The 19,125-nt window shown below is 36.5% G+C and overlaps 1 protein-coding gene across 1 annotated transcript; it reads right to left on the bottom strand.

The window, feature by feature from the left end:
• Nucleotides 1–245: 245 nt before the first annotated feature.
• LOC138696672 (venom allergen 5-like) lies at nt 246–17,906 on the bottom strand. Its single transcript, XM_069821906.1, has 7 exons — nt 16,439–17,906; nt 12,849–12,914; nt 11,382–11,492; nt 9,507–9,677; nt 6,692–6,779; nt 5,121–5,262; nt 246–1,189 (listed from the first exon to the last, which is right to left on the bottom strand). Exons 3-7 carry the CDS (start codon nt 11,481–11,483, stop codon nt 964–966), a joined length of 729 nt encoding a protein of 242 aa, XP_069678007.1. The 5' UTR covers nt 11,484–11,492; nt 12,849–12,914; nt 16,439–17,906; the 3' UTR covers nt 246–963.
• Nucleotides 17,907–19,125: the final 1,219 nt, after the last annotated feature.

Below are 19,125 nucleotides of genomic sequence, written 5' to 3'. Positions count from 1 at the left end.
CAGCCGCTAATGCAATTAAAATGGGAATTATGACGTGACTCCTTATGTAACAACTAGATGGCAGCGTAGTAAACCTGACAAAAGTTGTTAACCTCAAAGCCTATAAGGCCGACCTATCTGGTTATATATGATCTAGGGTAATACTCATGTACAAAATACCACTTGGATTTAACAACAACAAACCTATGTATTTAAAGATAGCTTATATGCCATAAACGATCACTTTTACCAAGGATAGACAAAGCAAACAAAAATTCAGGAGCCGGCCCCTATATTTTCAGGAGTTATCACATTTTGCCCATACATGCAATGAGAAACAACATGAATCCATACGGAAATTTCTCGAACACATTAAGAAAGATGAAAAATAAATTTCAGTTTGTATGTTGCAGATAGCTAGCTGGGCACCGCAATGTAAAACACCCAGTCAAAAAGCCCTATATTTCAACCAACATAAAACTAAAAGTATTGCCATCAGTTTTATCATGAGCAGCACAAGAATAATAATAATACTCACCTCTGTTTGCTCACAATAAGGTGTAAATTCAAACTTTACCCACAGGAATTTGAAAAAAGGAGTGATAAAATTAATTCATGCCCATGTAATCGAAATCATGTTCATGCGACCGAGCACGAGCGCTGCTCATTCGGTCTCAAATTTTGTCAATACTACTGTATCTTCTTTTTATATTGCTTGTATTATTTTATTTCTATTTCTCTTGTTTGTTTTGTAATTATATTTCTTTATTCTGTATATTTAAATTTAAATAAATAAAAAAAATATTTAATATTGTTTACCAAGGCCAAATTCTAACCATCGGTGCTACAATCTATTTAACAATACACCATAAAGTATTATAGTACTCATTTACATGTATTTGGAGTAATATAATGTAATCTAATTTCAAGCCAAGAAGACCTGATGTGAATATCTAATGGAAGACAAAATGTAGTTGGTTTGATTTACACGCAAAGCCCGTTCTCGCAAGCACCAGTGCATTTTGAGCAGGCGGGACCCTCCTGGTACATCGGCCGCGTTTTGACGTTCCCTCCTGGTCCATAGTTGCAGACGTAGTACTTGTTAAACCGTCCGTCATCGCCCTTGTACGCCACGAATCCACAGCCAACATACCGTGTTTCACCCCATACCAGCTGGGAGTAGTGTAGAGTTAGTTTATCGGGAATTGGCCTGCGAGAAGAAATACAAATTAAAATCACAATCAAAGAGAGCAGACAGTAAACGTGTTACCTCGAGGCAACTATACACAGTGTGTACATAAAATTTCTTTATATTGTATTGGAATAGACGAGAAATAAAGAAAACCGCAAGTGAATATGATGAAAGGTATATTTTAAGTTCCAACGGCCATACATTTGCGCTCAGAATTAGGTGAACAAATTGCAAATTACTTAATTGAAAATTTGAAAATATTATAGGCATAATCCTAGGTTTATTGCATCTAATATTTATAGATTTACGTTTATTTTATTTAATTTCATTTACGTTTATTTTATTTTATTTCATGTAATTGTAATTATTGTATACTATATATCACTGCCACCGGGTGTATACCCAATTGTAGTGTTAATAAATACTTACTTACTTAATTACTTACTTAGTTACTTACTTACTTACAACTTCACTGACGACGCTACGTTCCACACTTGTGGAAAAGTAAATCTACACAAGTCTTGCATAAGAATTATTGAAAAGCCAAATGATTTAATTTTATGAGAGAAAAATTCGCCTGAGGTTAAGGTAGTGGTTTGCAGTTACAAAAAAAAAGTTCTTCATAATCAGAGAGAGCAGACAGTGAACTTGTTATCGCGAAGCAACTATATACAGTGTGTACATAAAGTTTCTGTTTATTTTATTGGAATAAGGGAGAAATAAACTGAACCACAAGTAAATATGATCAAAGATTTATTTTAATTTGTCGGCCTGGGTAGTGTAGTCGGTATAGCGCTGGCCTTCTGTGCTCGAGGCTGCGGGTTCGATCCCGGCCTAGGTCGATGGCATTTAAGTGTGCTTAAATGCGAGGAGCTCATGTCATTAGATTTACTGTCATGTAAAAGAACTCCTGCGGGACAAAATTCCAGCACACCGGCGACGTTGATATAACCTCTGCAGTTGCGAGCGTCGTTAAATTAACCACAATTTAATTTATTTAAGTTCCAACGACCATAAATTCATGTGCAGAATTAGATGAACAAATTGAAAATGAAATTTAATTCAAAATTTGAAAATATTATATTCACTGACGGCACTACGTTCCACACTTGTGGGAAAGTAAATCCACACACGTATCGCATAAGAGCTATTGAAAGGCAAGTGATTTAATGTAATGGGAAAGAAATTCGCCTGAGATCAATGTAGTGGTTTGTAGCTACATAAAAAGTACTTCATTTAATGCACACTAACAGGATCTCTTTGCCTTGACATTCTCGACAGGGCTGATGTCTATTTCCCTTCATATTTATACGTACAGTATAACCCTAGATCATATACGTAACAGAGAGGTCATCGCTATGTTAAAATCGTTTGCACTTTGAAGAATAAACGAACACACGAGTTGGCAGTACATTCGCTAATGCAATTCAAATGGGAATTATGACGTGACTCCTTATGTAACAACTAGATGGCAGCGTAGTAAACCTGACAAAAGTTGTTAACTTCAAAACCTATAAGGTCGACCTGTCTGGGGTATGATCTAGGGTATAACTTGCATACATAACTCTAACAAAACATTGGAAACAAAGGCAGAGTGGAAGCATGTTCACTGGAAATAGGCTATTGCCATTCGCGGAATCGGAGAATAGTTTAAAACATAGGCTACTCTTTATGAACTCATACTTCTGCCAGAGAAATAAATCGTTAGTCACAGCATTGAAATAAAATGTGTGTGCTTACATGTCAAAGACATTGAAGAGGGCTATACATAAATGCTTCGACTATTGTATGAGATATGAAAAGTAGTTTGACACATCAGCAAAAATTCCAAATTATAACACACAATTATTGGTAATTATTATCAACTAGAAACTCAAATCCTCTGTCATCCAGAAGCACAGAAAAATATAGCCTATCCTACTACATCTTGGTAGGATCAGTGGTATATGATGGTGGAACCTGGACCATAGGAAACTGCGACTTTACCTGAATCATGGTCTGTGAAATAAAGTTTTTAAGAAGGACTGGTAAATGTATGAATTGGAAAAAGAGACAAACATTGATATTGTGGACGAATTAAAAATAGAATTGGACTTGTATCACATGGATAAATACAGACTCATTTGGAACAACCATGTGCCTCGTATCTACAGAAAATGTTTACCTCGAAGGCTTCCCGATTATAATTATTCTATTTTATTTATCTTCATAAATTGCCATCATTTGGTATTCTATATATTTGCATACAACGTGATTAGAGCAATTATTTCATTGGACCTAGTATTAGGAGTTTATTCTGCAACTGAATGTGAAATTCGTTCTTTAGACACTGTTTTAGTAATATATGCCTAATGAATAAAGATGAAGATAATGGCGAAGACATGGATGAAGACGAAGTTACATTGGTAGACGCATGTGAAGTTGTAGATTACAACAGTATATGCCTACTGTATAGGTGAATGAAGATGAAATGTTTGAAGATGATGAAGTAAATATTCATTGGTGAATGAAACGATGATGTTCAGTTTTGATCGCACTCATCATAGATGGACGAAGACGACGATTATGAAAGCAAAGCCCAAAAATTCATAATTCATTTCGGCATGAGTGAATTCAATACGCATTTCTAAAGTAATTTCTCTTATTCTTTCGAGCGTAAAAATATAATACGTTAGCACTACATGTGCCTTTTTCTTCCGGCATGTTCTTTTTCCAGGTTTACTTTTGTTACGGTATTCATTAGACTTAATTATTTAGACCCAGTTTCTGAGGAACAGTATTTAAGAGACTGTTGCTTCTGTATTTTCAAAAGTATTACGTTAATGTCTTTAGAAAGAAAGCCATTGAGATAGTATGATAATTATTGTGATGTAGTTTATGCTGTGGGCAATTTTATTGTTTATGATGGCTGTACTGTTTGGTTTATTTTTCCTGAACGTACCCTAATCTTCTCCTCCGCTGATTGGAGGAACGACACGCATCGCCGGCCTCGGCTGGGAGACCGGGCGAACGTGCAGTTGGTGAGAGAACTCGACGCAGTTACGATATCAAGAGAGAAACGGGCAGTCTCCCGTCTCGGCTGAGATAGTCGTCAACTCATCGTATTACGTGCTCGCGGTGGTCGGGTTACCGCGCTGATTTGGAGAGCTACGACTTTCGGCTGTGTGGTATAATTCACCGATGGAGCATCGTTTGGATATCATCGCTTTACAGACTAAGGGATGGTCTATTTCATTCTTAACAGCGCGCTGGCCAGCATTCCTAATTTTCATATTCTACACTACAAGGGATCGTTAACGTCCATAAACCTACAGGGAAGTTCTTTGATGTCGCTACGCCATTAATGTACACAGCGGCTCACTTGTTATGGTGTGCTTCGCAAGGATTTGAACTTTAATTCAGTTAAAGGTTGGAGACTACAACTTTATATGACTTATTACAGCCCGAGTCTATCTGGACTGTATTGTCAATGAGTGTTTAATTTGCTCTGTGATACATCGCCATTCTTACTTTCATTTTGATGGTAGACATTAACTTTCTCTCTTTCATTCTCTCACTACTTATATTGTTATCAGATTTATAATTCTTTGTTTTTTGTATTTTTATATTAACTTATCTCTCTCAGTTTGTTTATATTAAATTGTTATAATTATTATGGCTTTAGCTTTATATTTTTTGTGAAAGGCAGCCAAAAATACCTAAAGCTACGATCCTTTTCCCTTTCCTGGGTATTACTCAGGCACGCTGATACAACATTATTATTGTTGACATAAGACAATTTTGACGATGATATGTAAAAGAGAAGATTGTGTTTGATACCTAACTTGTTGGTGGGGAAGACAGGTTTTCCTGCAGTAGGCGCTTTATGTCTCTTCGATAGCTGTAATTATTGCTCTTACAGACTTCACATGAAGCTATTACTACTCTACTATCTAAAGTTTCTACTTACTTGAAGGATGGAACGATGTCTTTGCTGAAGTCATTCACCTCGTTGTACCAACTCTGCATGGCTACGTCCCACTCCTGCACGTCGGTTTCTTCTTCACCAAAAGACGACGAAGTGACCAAGTTCTGACCCACGGAGAAGCGATCTGGGAAACAGTGCGCGAAAACTCAGTTTTATTTAGTGTGTTATATAACGACGCTGTATCGACTTCTAGGTTATTTAGCGTCGATGGATTTAGCGATGGTGAGATGGTATAAGCCAGCGGTGACCAAAACTCGAACTGCAGTGATTACATGCGACAGACAGCCTATGAAGTAAGGAGACGGAGGAAAGGTACTTGGCATGAAAACTACAACCAGTGTTGGTTTGTATACTAACATCTTGATCAATCCCGCGGATAAAAATCTCAAGCTTTGCTGTATCAGTAATGTCACTGCTGTCATCAAAAGCCAATGAATAATATATGATTTTTCTTGCTCCCTTTTTAACCTTCCTCTTGAATATAATCAGGAATTTTCTAAATTCTCCTCTCGATACTAGGTCGAGAAATTCGTAGTTTTTCAAAATTGAAAACGTATTATGAAAAGTTATTTAAGCTATTTTAATCATTTCTCTTTTGAGAAATTCTGTTCTATTAAAAAGCTTTAGAGCACGAGATATTTCAAACCCCATTAGGTAGCTGACTTCCTTACATTTATTTATCTCATCTTTTCTTCCTGGCTATGATTTAAGACATGTCAATTCCTGGCGTTTAACAGTTCATTGGCACATAATATTGAATCTGTTTTTCAACAATATTATTATTAAATGAATAACTAATAAATAGTTACCCTCATCTAAAGCTTAAGAAGATTAAAACTGAGATAAAACCTAATAATTTTATCCTTCTAGGGAGGAGATTTGAAAATATCAATATTCACACACGCACAGAAGAATTATAGAAACACGTACTTAGTGGTCAGTAATAATAATAATAATAATAATAATGATAATAATAATAATAATAATAATACATTATTCAGCATGGCAATTAATGTTTCTGTATACTCCTAATTGAACCGTTGAGCAAAGTAAACATATATTTTGTTCAACAGAACAACAAAAACGTTCTCCTTCACATTCTTTACAAAACCAGCTCTTACTGCTTATAGAGACAGAGTTTGTAGAGCGATGTGATACCGCCACTGCTTGCCTTCAGTACGTGCATGAAACACACAGCAATGTACAGGAAATTCCTTGTACCCATTTGAATGTCTGTGATTACACACCCGCTTTGATCACCGCTGGTATAAGCCTATGGCGAGATGAGTCCGAGAATTCGCTACAGATTACCTGACATTCGCCTTACAGTTGGGAAAAGCTTCGGAAAAAATTAAGCCAGGTATTCAGCAGAAGCGGAAATCAGACGCACTCCCGAGCTCAACTCCGGGCTTGCAGGTAAACGCGCTTTCGCCAGAGCTATAGTCTACCAGTAAAATGCCTTCTTAGCTCAAGGTAAAATGTAACACTCCACGGCATTTTTAACGTAACTGACTTTGACTACATCCTTTACGTAGTCTAGAGTTTGAACGTACCCACATTTCTGCAGGGGTCGTGTCCGGAGCTAGGGCTACACTGGTCCGCCCAATACTGTGCTACTGCCGCCAACTCGCCGTCCCATTCCTGTAAATAGAATCAACAAAATCATCACTGTCATTATTATGTGATATTCATCGTCGTCATCATCATCAACAGCAGGTCTGGATTATAACTAGACTTCGTTGAATTGCCACACGCAGCATGCAATCAGGTTGCCGATGTACGGTAGTATAGAGGGGGTGGGCGACCTCCCGGTCTCGTAGTATAAGCAGTTCATATTAAGAGTAGTGACCGGTCCAAATAATAGAGCAGCTACAGCTAATGTATACCTAAGTAAACACTTGTTTTTGAATTACTGTGGTTGGAATAGTCAAAGCTTAACATTTGTTCAGTGCAGACAGGAATTCAATCAAACATACTACAATGAGAGTGTTGCTGTTACAAATAATTGCCCCTGGAATATCTTACCCCCGCAGCCAGTCTTGACCCGTTGGGGAACGTGGTTGGATGCTGTTAATTATTATGCAGAACATTACGGAAAAATAATGGAGGTAATTGGATAGCACAGACAGTTCCGCTGTTGCAGCTGTAAAATCATTGGCTTCTGAACAGCTATTGGAAGATATTCAGTTCATTGATTCTAATTTTAAAATCGTGTCCAAAAGCATCATCCTGTTAGAATCGCCTAAACTACAACTCTCAGAAGCCCTTAATATAGTGGATAAAGTATCACAAACCGTTATCCAAAATAACAATTCACTAATTTAAGAAAAAATGAAATGTAAGTTGAGAAACATTATTGCTAAAAATTGTGCCTATTCACAACTTCGTATTATAAATTATGTACTATCGGGTCACGACAAGGCATCTGAAGTAGTGACTTTCCGTTTTTCAAATATGTACGTATTACATCGTGTGATGTTTAACGTACATTTTCCCAAAATAAAACTGTTTAAGTGACCATCGGAGGAGGTTACTTTGCAGTCGCTGAAAATGTACGTAACTCTTCACTGCAATGCATATATTCAAGGATGATGTGAGTATCTTACATTAAATTTTAAGAGTTAATATATCTCACTATAAAATATTTGTGTATTTACATGTTTAGACATTTCCTACTTCAATGATCATTCATTATATTTCTTGACTGCAGAATAGAGGTTTTATTGTAACCGCAGTATACTGCTCAGTGTTTACATTAGAGGCATACTCAATCCGTTCCACGCCCCCTTCTCATACAGTCTATACCGCGTGCACAGTAAACCTTGCGATTCTTGTGGCAATTCCACGAAGTCTAATTATAACTAATGAACTGTTCATCAGAACCTTTTGTTGTACTACCTTGTAGCCTCTATAAGATTTCCATTCTACAGTCTTCTGTGCACGACGCCAGAAACTTTGTCTGCTACAGTGCTCCCATCGTTCTACCGAAGTTCAAAGGTGTTTGTCGGGCGTTGCATGCGTGCACTTCACCTCAGCCTGTTGTGCTGCTTAAGGTATTATTTATTCGTAGTAATGTAGTTAAAACTATAGTATGTTTTTAGGACTACGAAGGGAGTATCGTTCATGCAAAGTGTAGTGCAAGCTATTGTGTTTTTTTCTGATTGTTTGAAAATGTTGTATGGCATATTGCTACGAATTTTTGTAGTTTTAAGTTATGCAGAAAATGGAGGAAAGTTTCCGACATGTCATTTCAAACATTAAAACAGATTAGTCGAATAGGCCCTACTCGTATTTTAGAAGAACCTTCGGAGATGTTATAAATGTATTGAAGCAGTAGGACACATTGAACATCTCTTGTAACACAGGTGGCCTATGGTAATTACACCTATTTTCCTTTTTATTTTATCTATAAACATTTTGCCCGCTAAACAGAGTTTAGAACTTAAACTTTGTGCCATAGAAACGGGGCGCCGTCTGATTTAGCTTTAAATGTGCCATGCGTATCACAGAAAATGTCACTGAGTTTGCGATGATTCATTATATTATAAGGACGACCATATACTAGAGCAGCGATTTTCAAATGACGTGTCCGCGTAAAAGCCCGCATTTCTGCCAGTGGAATGTGGGAGAATGCTATAAAGTAGCGAGGAAGAAAGGACTAAAAATTATTGTCGAAGTAAATTTTGAAGTACCATAATATGATGCCTACATTATTGTAAATGGCTGATAATAAATATTTTGAGTCTCATATAATGTCGTAATGCAGATGTAGAGTTGTACGAGTAGATGTGCGTGTCGAGGAGAATATAGAGCAGGGATGCAAAACTGTGCTACAGTTGAAGCACACGTCATAACCCGGAACACGTGACTCATCCCTTCCCTTCAACCCTCGCGTCATTGTACGGTAGGGGGAGAAGAGAAGAGAGAGCAGTGTGTTTGCCAAACGTCACAGAAACGTCATTGAAGGCTCCGGCCTTGTGGATGGGGGAGGGAGCTCTTTCCCCATGTTTCCACCCCTTTCTTCCCTAGTTCTGCACCCGTGATGGAATGTGTTGCGTGCTGACTGTGCTGTTGTGCTTAGACTGGCCGCCATGCACCACACCACGCGTTCCTCTCCAGCCTTCGAATCCGTATAACATAGCTGTGGTGTGATTTGCCGTACCGCATAAGAATGTGGAAATAATATTTCAGATCTTAATATGCTACGCATTTATTTTTACAACTTGAAGAGCAACAAAACTGAACTGAAAAACTGTTTCTTGCCAATTGGATTTAAATTGCTTCCTGCTGAATAGATTGGAATTCAGACTGACGAAGAAGCTGTGGGATGGTCTGAATGCGAGTAGCCTCAACGATCTCCTTACTTACCAGCTTATGCATGTCGGCTGCGGGTGGCTGTGGGCCGGGGTTGCCCCGCGTCTCCTGTCCAAGCGCCACCCGACTGCGCACCTTGTTGTGCGCATCAAGAATGGCCTGTTTATCTTCATCACTCGTCACTCCGGAGTACCTCACATCTGATCCACATTTATCTCCGAAACCCTGAGATAAAATATTTTAACATTTTACTAACATTATTTACAAGTGTATTTAACTAATTGCAGATTTCATAACTTTAATGTTGGCTTATGAAATCCGTTTTGTATTACAAAGTTCGTTTGTTATTCAATATATTTCTTAATCTAACGAACATTATGGTTATGAGAAGAGGACTACAGTTTTTGGAATTTTTTTTTAATCCACCACCAACAGAAGCAGGCTTCCAATTACAGGTGGCTTACATAGATATATACACAAAATAGGCTACATAATAAGAGAAAAAAAAAACAAAACAAACAACACAGACGAAAGAAAGAAAATACATAATGGTAATAGATGATAGAATATAATATTACAGTTAATATAGTGCCAAATGTCAATATAATGATGCAATATTATTTAAAAACTAGAGTGAAAACATTATAATACACTTCTTCATAATTTAAATATTTAAGGAAATACAATTCTTTTTAATATTTTATGAAATTGTTCAATTGTTAAACTACAATCCAATTGAGAATCACAGTTTAAAGACAGAGAGTTGTAAGTATTAAGGCTGGTTCACAATAAACCGGAAACGGAAACGAGAACGAGAACTGAAATATTGTTAAAATAAATGTATTTAAATATGAGCATTCACAATAGTTAATTGTGAATGCTTACATTTAAATACATTTATTTTAACATTATTCCCGTTCTCGTTGTCGTTTCCGTTCCCGGTTTATTGTGAACCAGCCTTTACACATAACAAACAATGGAGAGTTCTTGAAGAAAACAGTTCTAGGAATAGGAATAATAAAAGTTTTCTTCTTCTACTGTTTTACAATTTTAAACTCTATTGGATTATTGTCATAGGTATCCTGCAAGCAAAACTCAGCTCGGACTCCTCGCGGCGCGCATGCTATACGCCTCTTACTCCCCTGCAGTAGGCGTGAGGGCATGATGGGAATGTGAGCATACGTCATCTGCGCGAGACAGTCACACCCGCTGGTTTCTGCGCACTAAGTTTTCCTTGTTGGATACCTATACATTATCATATAATTTACTAATGATCCTCTGCCGAGCAGTGTACAGATACGGAATTAAAATTTTGAGCGAGTCTTGATGGAGTCCACCTGTATGTAGGCAACAATTTCGCACGACTTTTCACAAGTAGCATACATAGAGGGGCTCTTGTTTATTGTAAATGCGCACTGTGTTTTAAGCGAAACATGTAGAATTATATAATAAGGGACCTCCAAATATTATTTCTGTATCTGTACATATGAGTGGCCAAAATTTCATTTCCTTTCCAAGTTCACTTGTAAGGCACCATGCATCAGCAAGCTGTTAAAATATTGTATTCTTGATTAGGTTGATTCATTTAGTCACTGCCATTCTTTTCTATTGCTGTGACTTTAAAACATGTAACTGTTTTGTAGCGTAAGTTAATTGCCATTTCGTCCACACCTGTGAAGTAACGGTTAGCGCGTCTAGCCGCGAAACCAGGTGGCCCGGGTTCGAGTCCCGGTCGGGACAAGTTACCTGGTTGATGTTTTTTCCAGTGTTTTCCCTCAACCCAAAATGAGCAAATGCTGGGTAACTTTCGATGTTGGACCCCGGACTCATTTCACCGGCATTATCACCTTCATCTCATTCAGACGCAAAACAACCTAAGCTGTTGATAAAATGTCGTAAAATAATATACTAAAAATTGCCATTTCTTACCGAATATATGCAATTAGTGTGGTCGTCGCAGACAGAACCGTAGCCACAGTCATCGGCGAGAGCCGCCACTGCCAGACCCATTACAAATATCAGAGCATTCATCGTTGATCACTAAAACAAATCAGACATTTTTAATTTACTTTCCACTTTCAAACTGAAAATTTTTCAGAAAACTAAACAAATAATACAAAGTACCTCTAGTGGTGTATGTTGAGAATAAAACACAATTTTTACGCTGGATCAAAATAATTGTGGTGAGTTTTGAATCCTGCCTGGAATAGGGATATTCGTTCGTTGTCAATGTCTTGTACTGTGCTGTCTGAGGAGAAGGTCTGATGTCGATCCTACTTTATACGAGTCCTACTCTGTGTCAAGATTGTGTCAGTTTGAGCTGAGTCCAGATAATGGAACGATTTTCGCTAGGAACAACAATATTATGGATGTACATAGTAGTATTATAGTAGAGGCACACAGTAACTAGACAGGTATCTACTGTTAACTGTGTGTTGTGCTTTCATTGAACCCTTATTATGCGCAGGTCCATTCTCCCTCTGCCAACAGAAACCCAGTACCCACGAAGTATGAAAGATCGCTGAAAGCCGTATGAAGAATGTGTGTTCCAGCAACCCACCAAGGATGAACTTCAAATTTATATCGTAAGTACTTTTTGAAGCTTTTGTTCCTTATCGGTCAGTATTCGCAAATATTTTATTTCATCTTTTCTTCATTGCATTCCGGTAGCTCAGAGAGTAGAGCAACTGCTACAGACTGGACGGTCGTGGGTTCACTCCCGAGTGATGGCGGGATTTTCTTGTTGCCATACTTTCAGAACGGCCCCGAGTTTCACACAGCCTACTATCAAATGAATACCGGGTCATTCACGGACTAAAAGTCGGTCGAAGCGTAGAGTCGACAACACCACCTCATTCTAGTGCCGATGAGCTCTACCTCCATGGCCCCCAAACACTATCGTGGCGTATTCATGTAGCCTATAAGATTGACAGCTTTAGTGCAAAGCATTCTAGTGTTAAAATATCTGGTTTATACAACAGGATTTATAGCACTATAATCTAAGAGGAGGGGCAAGAATTGGGAAATGCCTTCGTACGTAGATCGCTGGAGTGGGCCCATTGTAAGCGTACTACCACAGTCTAGTAGGCTATATACAGTCACGAAACTCAATACTTAGGGAATATGCATCCATAGATAGTTGCTAACCACTAGGATCGCTACTATCGCCTCATCACAGACAGTGCGAATTAGTAACGGCACAATCTATTGATCCTAGTACCCTCAACAACTCAAGCTTCGTGACTGTATATACTAGACTGTAATATTACGCGGAGAGAGTATACCTAAGATCTCCGCGCTACAGATTCCCCTGCGGGGACACCCACCGAAGTTCCCGATCCCACGAGCACCATGAGACCCGAAAATGCACACAGAAGTTCAGAGACAAACACTTACCCAAGCAGTAACGCAGCCGTTTGGTGAATTCTTCGCAAATATTTCCGTAAACTGGATCGCCGATCACTGAAATGTAAGGAGATAAGAAAATACAATAAATCACATTCAGAATTACACAAGATCATAGCTGAGCACCCAAGTCATAAAAATAACGTCATTAAAGCGTGAATGATTTAATATATAGCCAAATAGAAACGGGTATAAGAAAGGCTAAGTCATAAAATTAGCAGTACTTGCTAACTTGTTGCTCATAATCGATGTAGATATTCATTCTTAATAATTAATTAATTACCATAATTATAATGGTAGTAAATTTATTACAACGAGCATTCCAGTTTAGATTTCTCACGCTACTTTCCGAATTATGATCGTTTTCTATAATATTATAGTCTACGTATTTTGTCCTGAAATCATTTCACGTGGCTGGACACATAGGCCTACAAACCACCTTCTCTGTGACACAGAAGAAATTACATTCAAAATTTCAGTAATCGTAGGCTATTTATTTTTTCTTAAAGTGATGTCACTTCACGTATTATACTATTGAAATTTCACTGCAACTTTTGACATCTGCCGATATGTGAAAAGTATGTTCAGTACTTGTCTGAGCATGTTATTGGAAGCTACCCTAAAGGAAATTAATGTTAAAAATGCTTTGTTTAATTAATTAATAACCGTTTGTCAATATCATATTTCTATCAAACTTATTGTAGGCTATACAATCCATATCCGTCCACTTATCTTAACCCTTAAATTGGTAAAGCTTCATTTCTCACACTAGTTTATTAAACCGTGTCGGACTGTAAAGAAAACAACTATCGCAATGTCCATATTTTATATGTTGTACAATATTTGTAAATTTTATGTTTCTTCTGGAATTAATGATGTTTTGTTTAGTCTTTTCCAATTATTTATAATTGTGCTATTTCTTATTCTTTTTCTTCTCCATTGTTTTCTTTTTTTTTCCATTATAACAATTGTATGGTAAGCTTAGTCTTCTAGGCAGCCTACACTTGGAGGAAGCTGAATAAAATTTATTCGAAATAAAAAAAAGTATTGTAAAATTTTAATTTTCCTATCAATTCTTTCTATTGTTCTATTAAAGTTACAGCATATAGCCTATTAACTTGTTGTATCCTATAGGATACTTTGTCAATTTAAGGATTGATTGTTTCGCTTATTTCAGGTCAAAGTCAACTAGAACTCAGTTTATTTTAGTTGACTATTTAACGACGTTGTATCGGCTATTAAGTTATTTACCGTCGATGGATTTCGTAATAGCTTGATAGCATTTGACGAGATGAGACCAAAGATTCATTATAGATTTCCAGACATTCGCCTTACGGCTGGGAAAAACCTCGGAAAAAATCTCAACTAGGTAATCAACCAAGCGGAATGGAACTCAGGCCCGAGCGCAGCCCGAAACAAGAGTCAAATGCGCTACCTCCTGAGCTACCCCTGGGAATAACTGGAATCTAAACGGCCTAGTCTTGTTCTTCTTTGTGACTATAGAGAGTCTTATTCCTTTTTTGGGACCTGAAAATATCTACCATAGTAGTACGCGTAATGAGGATTGTTTGATTTCAGTGAACCGTATATGAAAATATTTCATTTTTATAACTTGATATTATGGCCATTTTATTTACATAGGAGTCTGTGCCCTTAAAAATACTACAGACTCAACTACTAGGCCTATATCCTTACTTGAATCAATACAAGGATAATGGTATAACAACTTATGTTTTATTTTCATAAAATAAATTTTAAAAGTTCTTAAAATTGTTCGCATGCATCAGTAGGCATACATACATTACTGAACTCCTTCATTAATTTTACATATAAAAGAGAAATATATTCCTTTGATCTGCCAAAGTACTGAAAGATTACTCGCATTTAATGTGGATTTGGAAAAGAACCGCGGCTTAGAGAAATGTACAAGTTGAGAAATTTTGAAGAACTTTTTTGTCATATGCTATTTCTTACCATACGAATAATAAATAAGTATTATACATGATCTGAGTAGAAATATGAAGAGAGAAATTAAGAAAAAAAAATACACACAAAAATTTTGCTTACAGTAGGTTGAAAAAATGCCAGACAGCAAAAATGGAGAAATTCTATCTCCACTAAATTATAACTTCACTACATGTTTATATACAGGGACATCATTTTATTTTTACTAACATTTTTAATATTAACCTGGCTATACCTTTAGAGAACTGGAAACACAGTTTGCTACCCCCTTCCACAACTGTAGTTCGATGATACTGGCGTAAAACACAAAAAATCACTCTACTAGGTATAGGAGGGAAGAAAAGTAGTTCATCCATTTACGTAAACTAGGAAATATCGCGATTTTCAGTTCGATAATTTTCATTAGGTTTTTGTTTAATCAAAATACAGTACTGTATTAAGAATAAGTACTGTCTACAGCACATTAGCGTACAATATAGAGAGAGAAGTTAAATTGAAAAATAATCATAATATGAATATTTAAACACATTTTTGAAAATGGTGGCCGTTCATTTCGATACAGGCTTCAGTTCTTTTGTGCATATTATCGCACTATAGACTATTGTACCTAATTCCAATTATCAGTTTCGTCCTTCGTACTAGTAACTCATGTTGAAATAATTCTGTACCTACTCTATAAAAGAGTACCTTACGTACTGTAAATTCAATCTTCACTTCTGCCCGACCCTCACAGATAAAATTACTCAGACATGCTATCTACTGCGGTTATGCCGCAGGATCGTAGAAAGGGGGGAAATCACGTGACAGTTAATTACTTAACGAGGCCCTTTTTATTTAAGTTATTTTAAACAGTTGTATAATATTACGTAAACGTCCAGTTCCTAACAGAAATTAATGTTTTCAGAAAAGAGCTAAGACAGGCCAGCTTTTACAGAGGGGTGCAGCAGAAGCAGGTGGGGGAAATCGGGATGCGACGTAGGCAAACGGACAGTACCTGTGCTAATATATGATTCAATATTGAAAGCTCTTTCGTCACTGGAAAACGCGAACATATTTCTGGAACATACTATACTCACTAACTCAGTGCTGTTTACTATATGCGGCCTTCATTCTGTGTGAAGGACAGTTGGAACTTCATTAGTAGAAGCTATGGGAGTGAAGTACATTCAAAAACTCAGGTACAATAAAAATTGAAGTAAAAATAAAATGATGTCCCTGTATATATATACACACACACATTATTTCCTGCCTACACTGTTCTGAAGTAGGCCTATGAAGTATATTTCTGATCACATTCTCCGTGAAAGTCTAAAATCCCATATAATAATGGCTATAAGTATTTTATCTGCAAGGTTCGGCGCATGCGAAATGAAGTAGTACGAAGAACCCTATAGAGCATGTGTCATCTGACTGTACGATAAAAACGTTATTCAAATGCAGTCTTTCTTTGAAAGTTAAAATTTATTCGTACTAGAGTCTTCCTTTTCTTACTTTGGATTATAGTACCTACCTCTGTGTGAGTTTTCAAGCAGTGTTTCGACGTGATTATTCTGTATGACCTCCTGTCAAAACTCTTACACTCAAATACACAAAGATTTTTAAATATGAACACTTACCCAAGCTACGACACCGACTGAAGAGCTCGTGGAAATGCTCCATTATATAGTCATTTTCCGCACACTGGGGTGCTGATCACTGAAATGGAAGTTGATAAGAGAATATCATAATTCATATTCCATTTTACACAAGACAAGCGTTGATGGAAATCAGTCATAAAACATATTCTTGGGTAATGAGTGAATGATTTGAAATTTATTGAATACAAAGCTGGTGCGATTGAGTAAGAGAAAGAAATTACGATATATCACTATTTCAACACATATGCGAACAGATTGTAAAGCAGCAGTGATGAATAAAAAATATATCACTATTTACTAATTAATTTTTGTTAATCTATATTGGTATTTAGGCCTACCGTTAAATATGTTATGATTTTTTAGCTTTCTGTCTCTTTACTTTTTATTATTTACACGTAGAAACATACATCCGCCATCCCCCAAAATTTGATGGAAACGAAAGTATGCCCACATTTTAGCAGAGTAGTTAGGAGAATAGACATAAAGTACCACGAAAAACCAGAGGTATAATTATGCCTACAGATATATTCAGAACAACGATAGGAGATGAAGCAAGTTGAATACATATGCCATGAAAAATCAGATGTATAATGATACCTAGAGATAAATTTAGGATACCGTTAGGAATCAATCAAATTTAATTCAAATACCACGAAAAAGTAGAGTTGTAATGATACTTAGAAATAAATAGAGGACAAGGTAGAGGATGAAGCAAGTTGAATTCAAATACCACTAAAAATCACATGCGTAATTATTATAGACTTCCCTGAGGTAAATTCAGGTCAACGAGAGGAGTGCTAGCAATCTAGCGAAATTAATTCAAATAGGCCTACCACGGAAAAGCGGGGTCCGGCCCTTTTTCCAGGGGCAATTCACCCAAAGTGACCTTTCACACGGATAAATACGCTAGGGCAGTTCAAGCTGGATAATTAGTCCAATAAGATTCATCCTATAATTACATTCTCACCCAACTTATCCAACAATACCAAGCTGTCGTATCCATAACAACAGCAGTTTTGTTCATCGTGTCTTAACTGCAAAATTTTCGGTGATAGGTTTAATTTATGGGATTAATATTCTTTTAAAACTAAAGTCAGGAGAACGATAGGAATTCAATCAACTTGAATTCAAATGCCTTGAAAAATCAGATGTACAAATTATAACTAAAAATAAATTGACGACAACGATAGGAGATGAAGCAGGTTGAATTCAAATATCACTAAAAGCCAGAGGTAAAATGATACCTAAGGGCAATGGGACATCAAGCAAGTTGGATTCGAATACAGTGAAAAACCATAGAAGATCAAGCAATTTCAGCTCAAATACCACGAAAAGAATAGACATAATATAATGATTCCTAGAGATAAATTGAAAACATTGATAGTAGATCTGGAGGCTGAATTCAGATACTTCGGAAAAAAAAGAGGTAAAGTAATACCTAGAGATAATAGATCAACTTGTTGGATTCCAATTTCAAGAAAAACTTTAGAGGACGAAGCAATTTCAACTCAATATCACAAAAGAAACAGAGGTACAAAGAAATAAATTAAGATCGATAGGAGATCAAGCAAGTTGAATTCATATGCCATAAAAACTGAAGTATAATGATGCTGAGGACAACAACGACATATGGCAATGAAGCTTGAATTGAAATTATAAAATCTATGATCCAACAATTGGCTATTTTCAAGTAGTTTACAAGGATCAAACTATTGATGTGGTGGATCTTACTGTTATTGTTAGAGGATCAGCGCCAAAATTTGTAGTTAATTTTTAAAAGGGATTAGTTTTGGGCTAACAATTATTTTTATATCCTACTTTAATTCCATTGAAAGGGATTTACAAATTGTTCTAAATTATTTATATAATGCTTTTTAATGTCATTCTTATACAATCTTTTTAGGAACTTTGGTTACTCGTTCTAATAATTGTTATATCATCCTTTGTTGACACTGTATTCTTTATTAACCAATTATTGTAATTTTTCTTTTTTTGTCTTGCTGTCTCTGTTCTGTTATTGTATTTTTATGGTATCCTTTGTCTTTAATGACAGCTCAAAATTGAGAATTTTTAAAATAAATATCGACACGCTCTTCAAAATATTAAAATAATCCCGAATAAATATGGAGATTTCCTCCTAGTCTACACGACGGCTGCAGTAATATCATTTTTACTTGTTAAATTAACTTGAGAGTTTCATGCGATTCCCAAATAGTCTTAGTGGATGGTAGGACTACATTTAATTATGTGCGATATATTTCGCTCAAATGGGAAGGAAAATGTTGAATTAAATTTATACAGTTCATGACAAAAATTTGAATCAGTCGTAACAAATTATTTTCGTTCAAAGTAATTTCTAGCTTGTCCCAAATAATTTTGTTTTCTCTCAAATGGCACGGCCCCCAGTTGTCACTGTTTTGTAACATGTCATAAAGAATCGTCGGGTGCAAGGAAGTAAATTAGCTTTCTTAATCGCGATATTAGATGTAAATGTCACTCTGCAATACAGCAATATTTTACGTTGAGAGACAGGATAGCCGTTATTGCCTCTGTACGTCACTCATTTTAATCTATTACTTTCCTTCCGCAAGTCACGGAGAAACATTTTGTCTGCAATCTGGATCGAATATGCACTCTGTTAGTTCTTAGTTTGTCGGTCTCCTAGT

Source organism: Periplaneta americana, chromosome 3, assembly GCF_040183065.1.
Source record: "Periplaneta americana isolate PAMFEO1 chromosome 3, P.americana_PAMFEO1_priV1, whole genome shotgun sequence".
Taxonomy (NCBI): Eukaryota; Metazoa; Arthropoda; class Insecta; order Blattodea; family Blattidae; genus Periplaneta; species Periplaneta americana.
The sequence above is the reverse complement of the archived record's forward strand: the minus strand, read 5'-3'. Positions and strand labels throughout refer to the sequence as shown.

What these genes read in the sequence shown, in the direction of transcription:
- LOC138696672 (XM_069821906.1), bottom strand. Translation starts at nt 11,483, where the DNA reads ATGAATGCTCTGATATTTGTAATGGGTCTGGCAGTGGCGGCTCTCGCC. An exon ending in ACACTAATTGCATATATTCG is followed by an intron (nt 9,678 to 11,381) that starts GTAAGAAATGGC and finishes ATTTTATCTCAG; the next exon opens with GGTTTCGGAGATAAATGTGG. An exon ending in GACATCGTTCCATCCTTCAA is followed by an intron (nt 1,190 to 5,120) that starts GTAAGTAGAAAC and finishes TTCTTCTCGCAG; the next exon opens with GCCAATTCCCGATAAACTAA.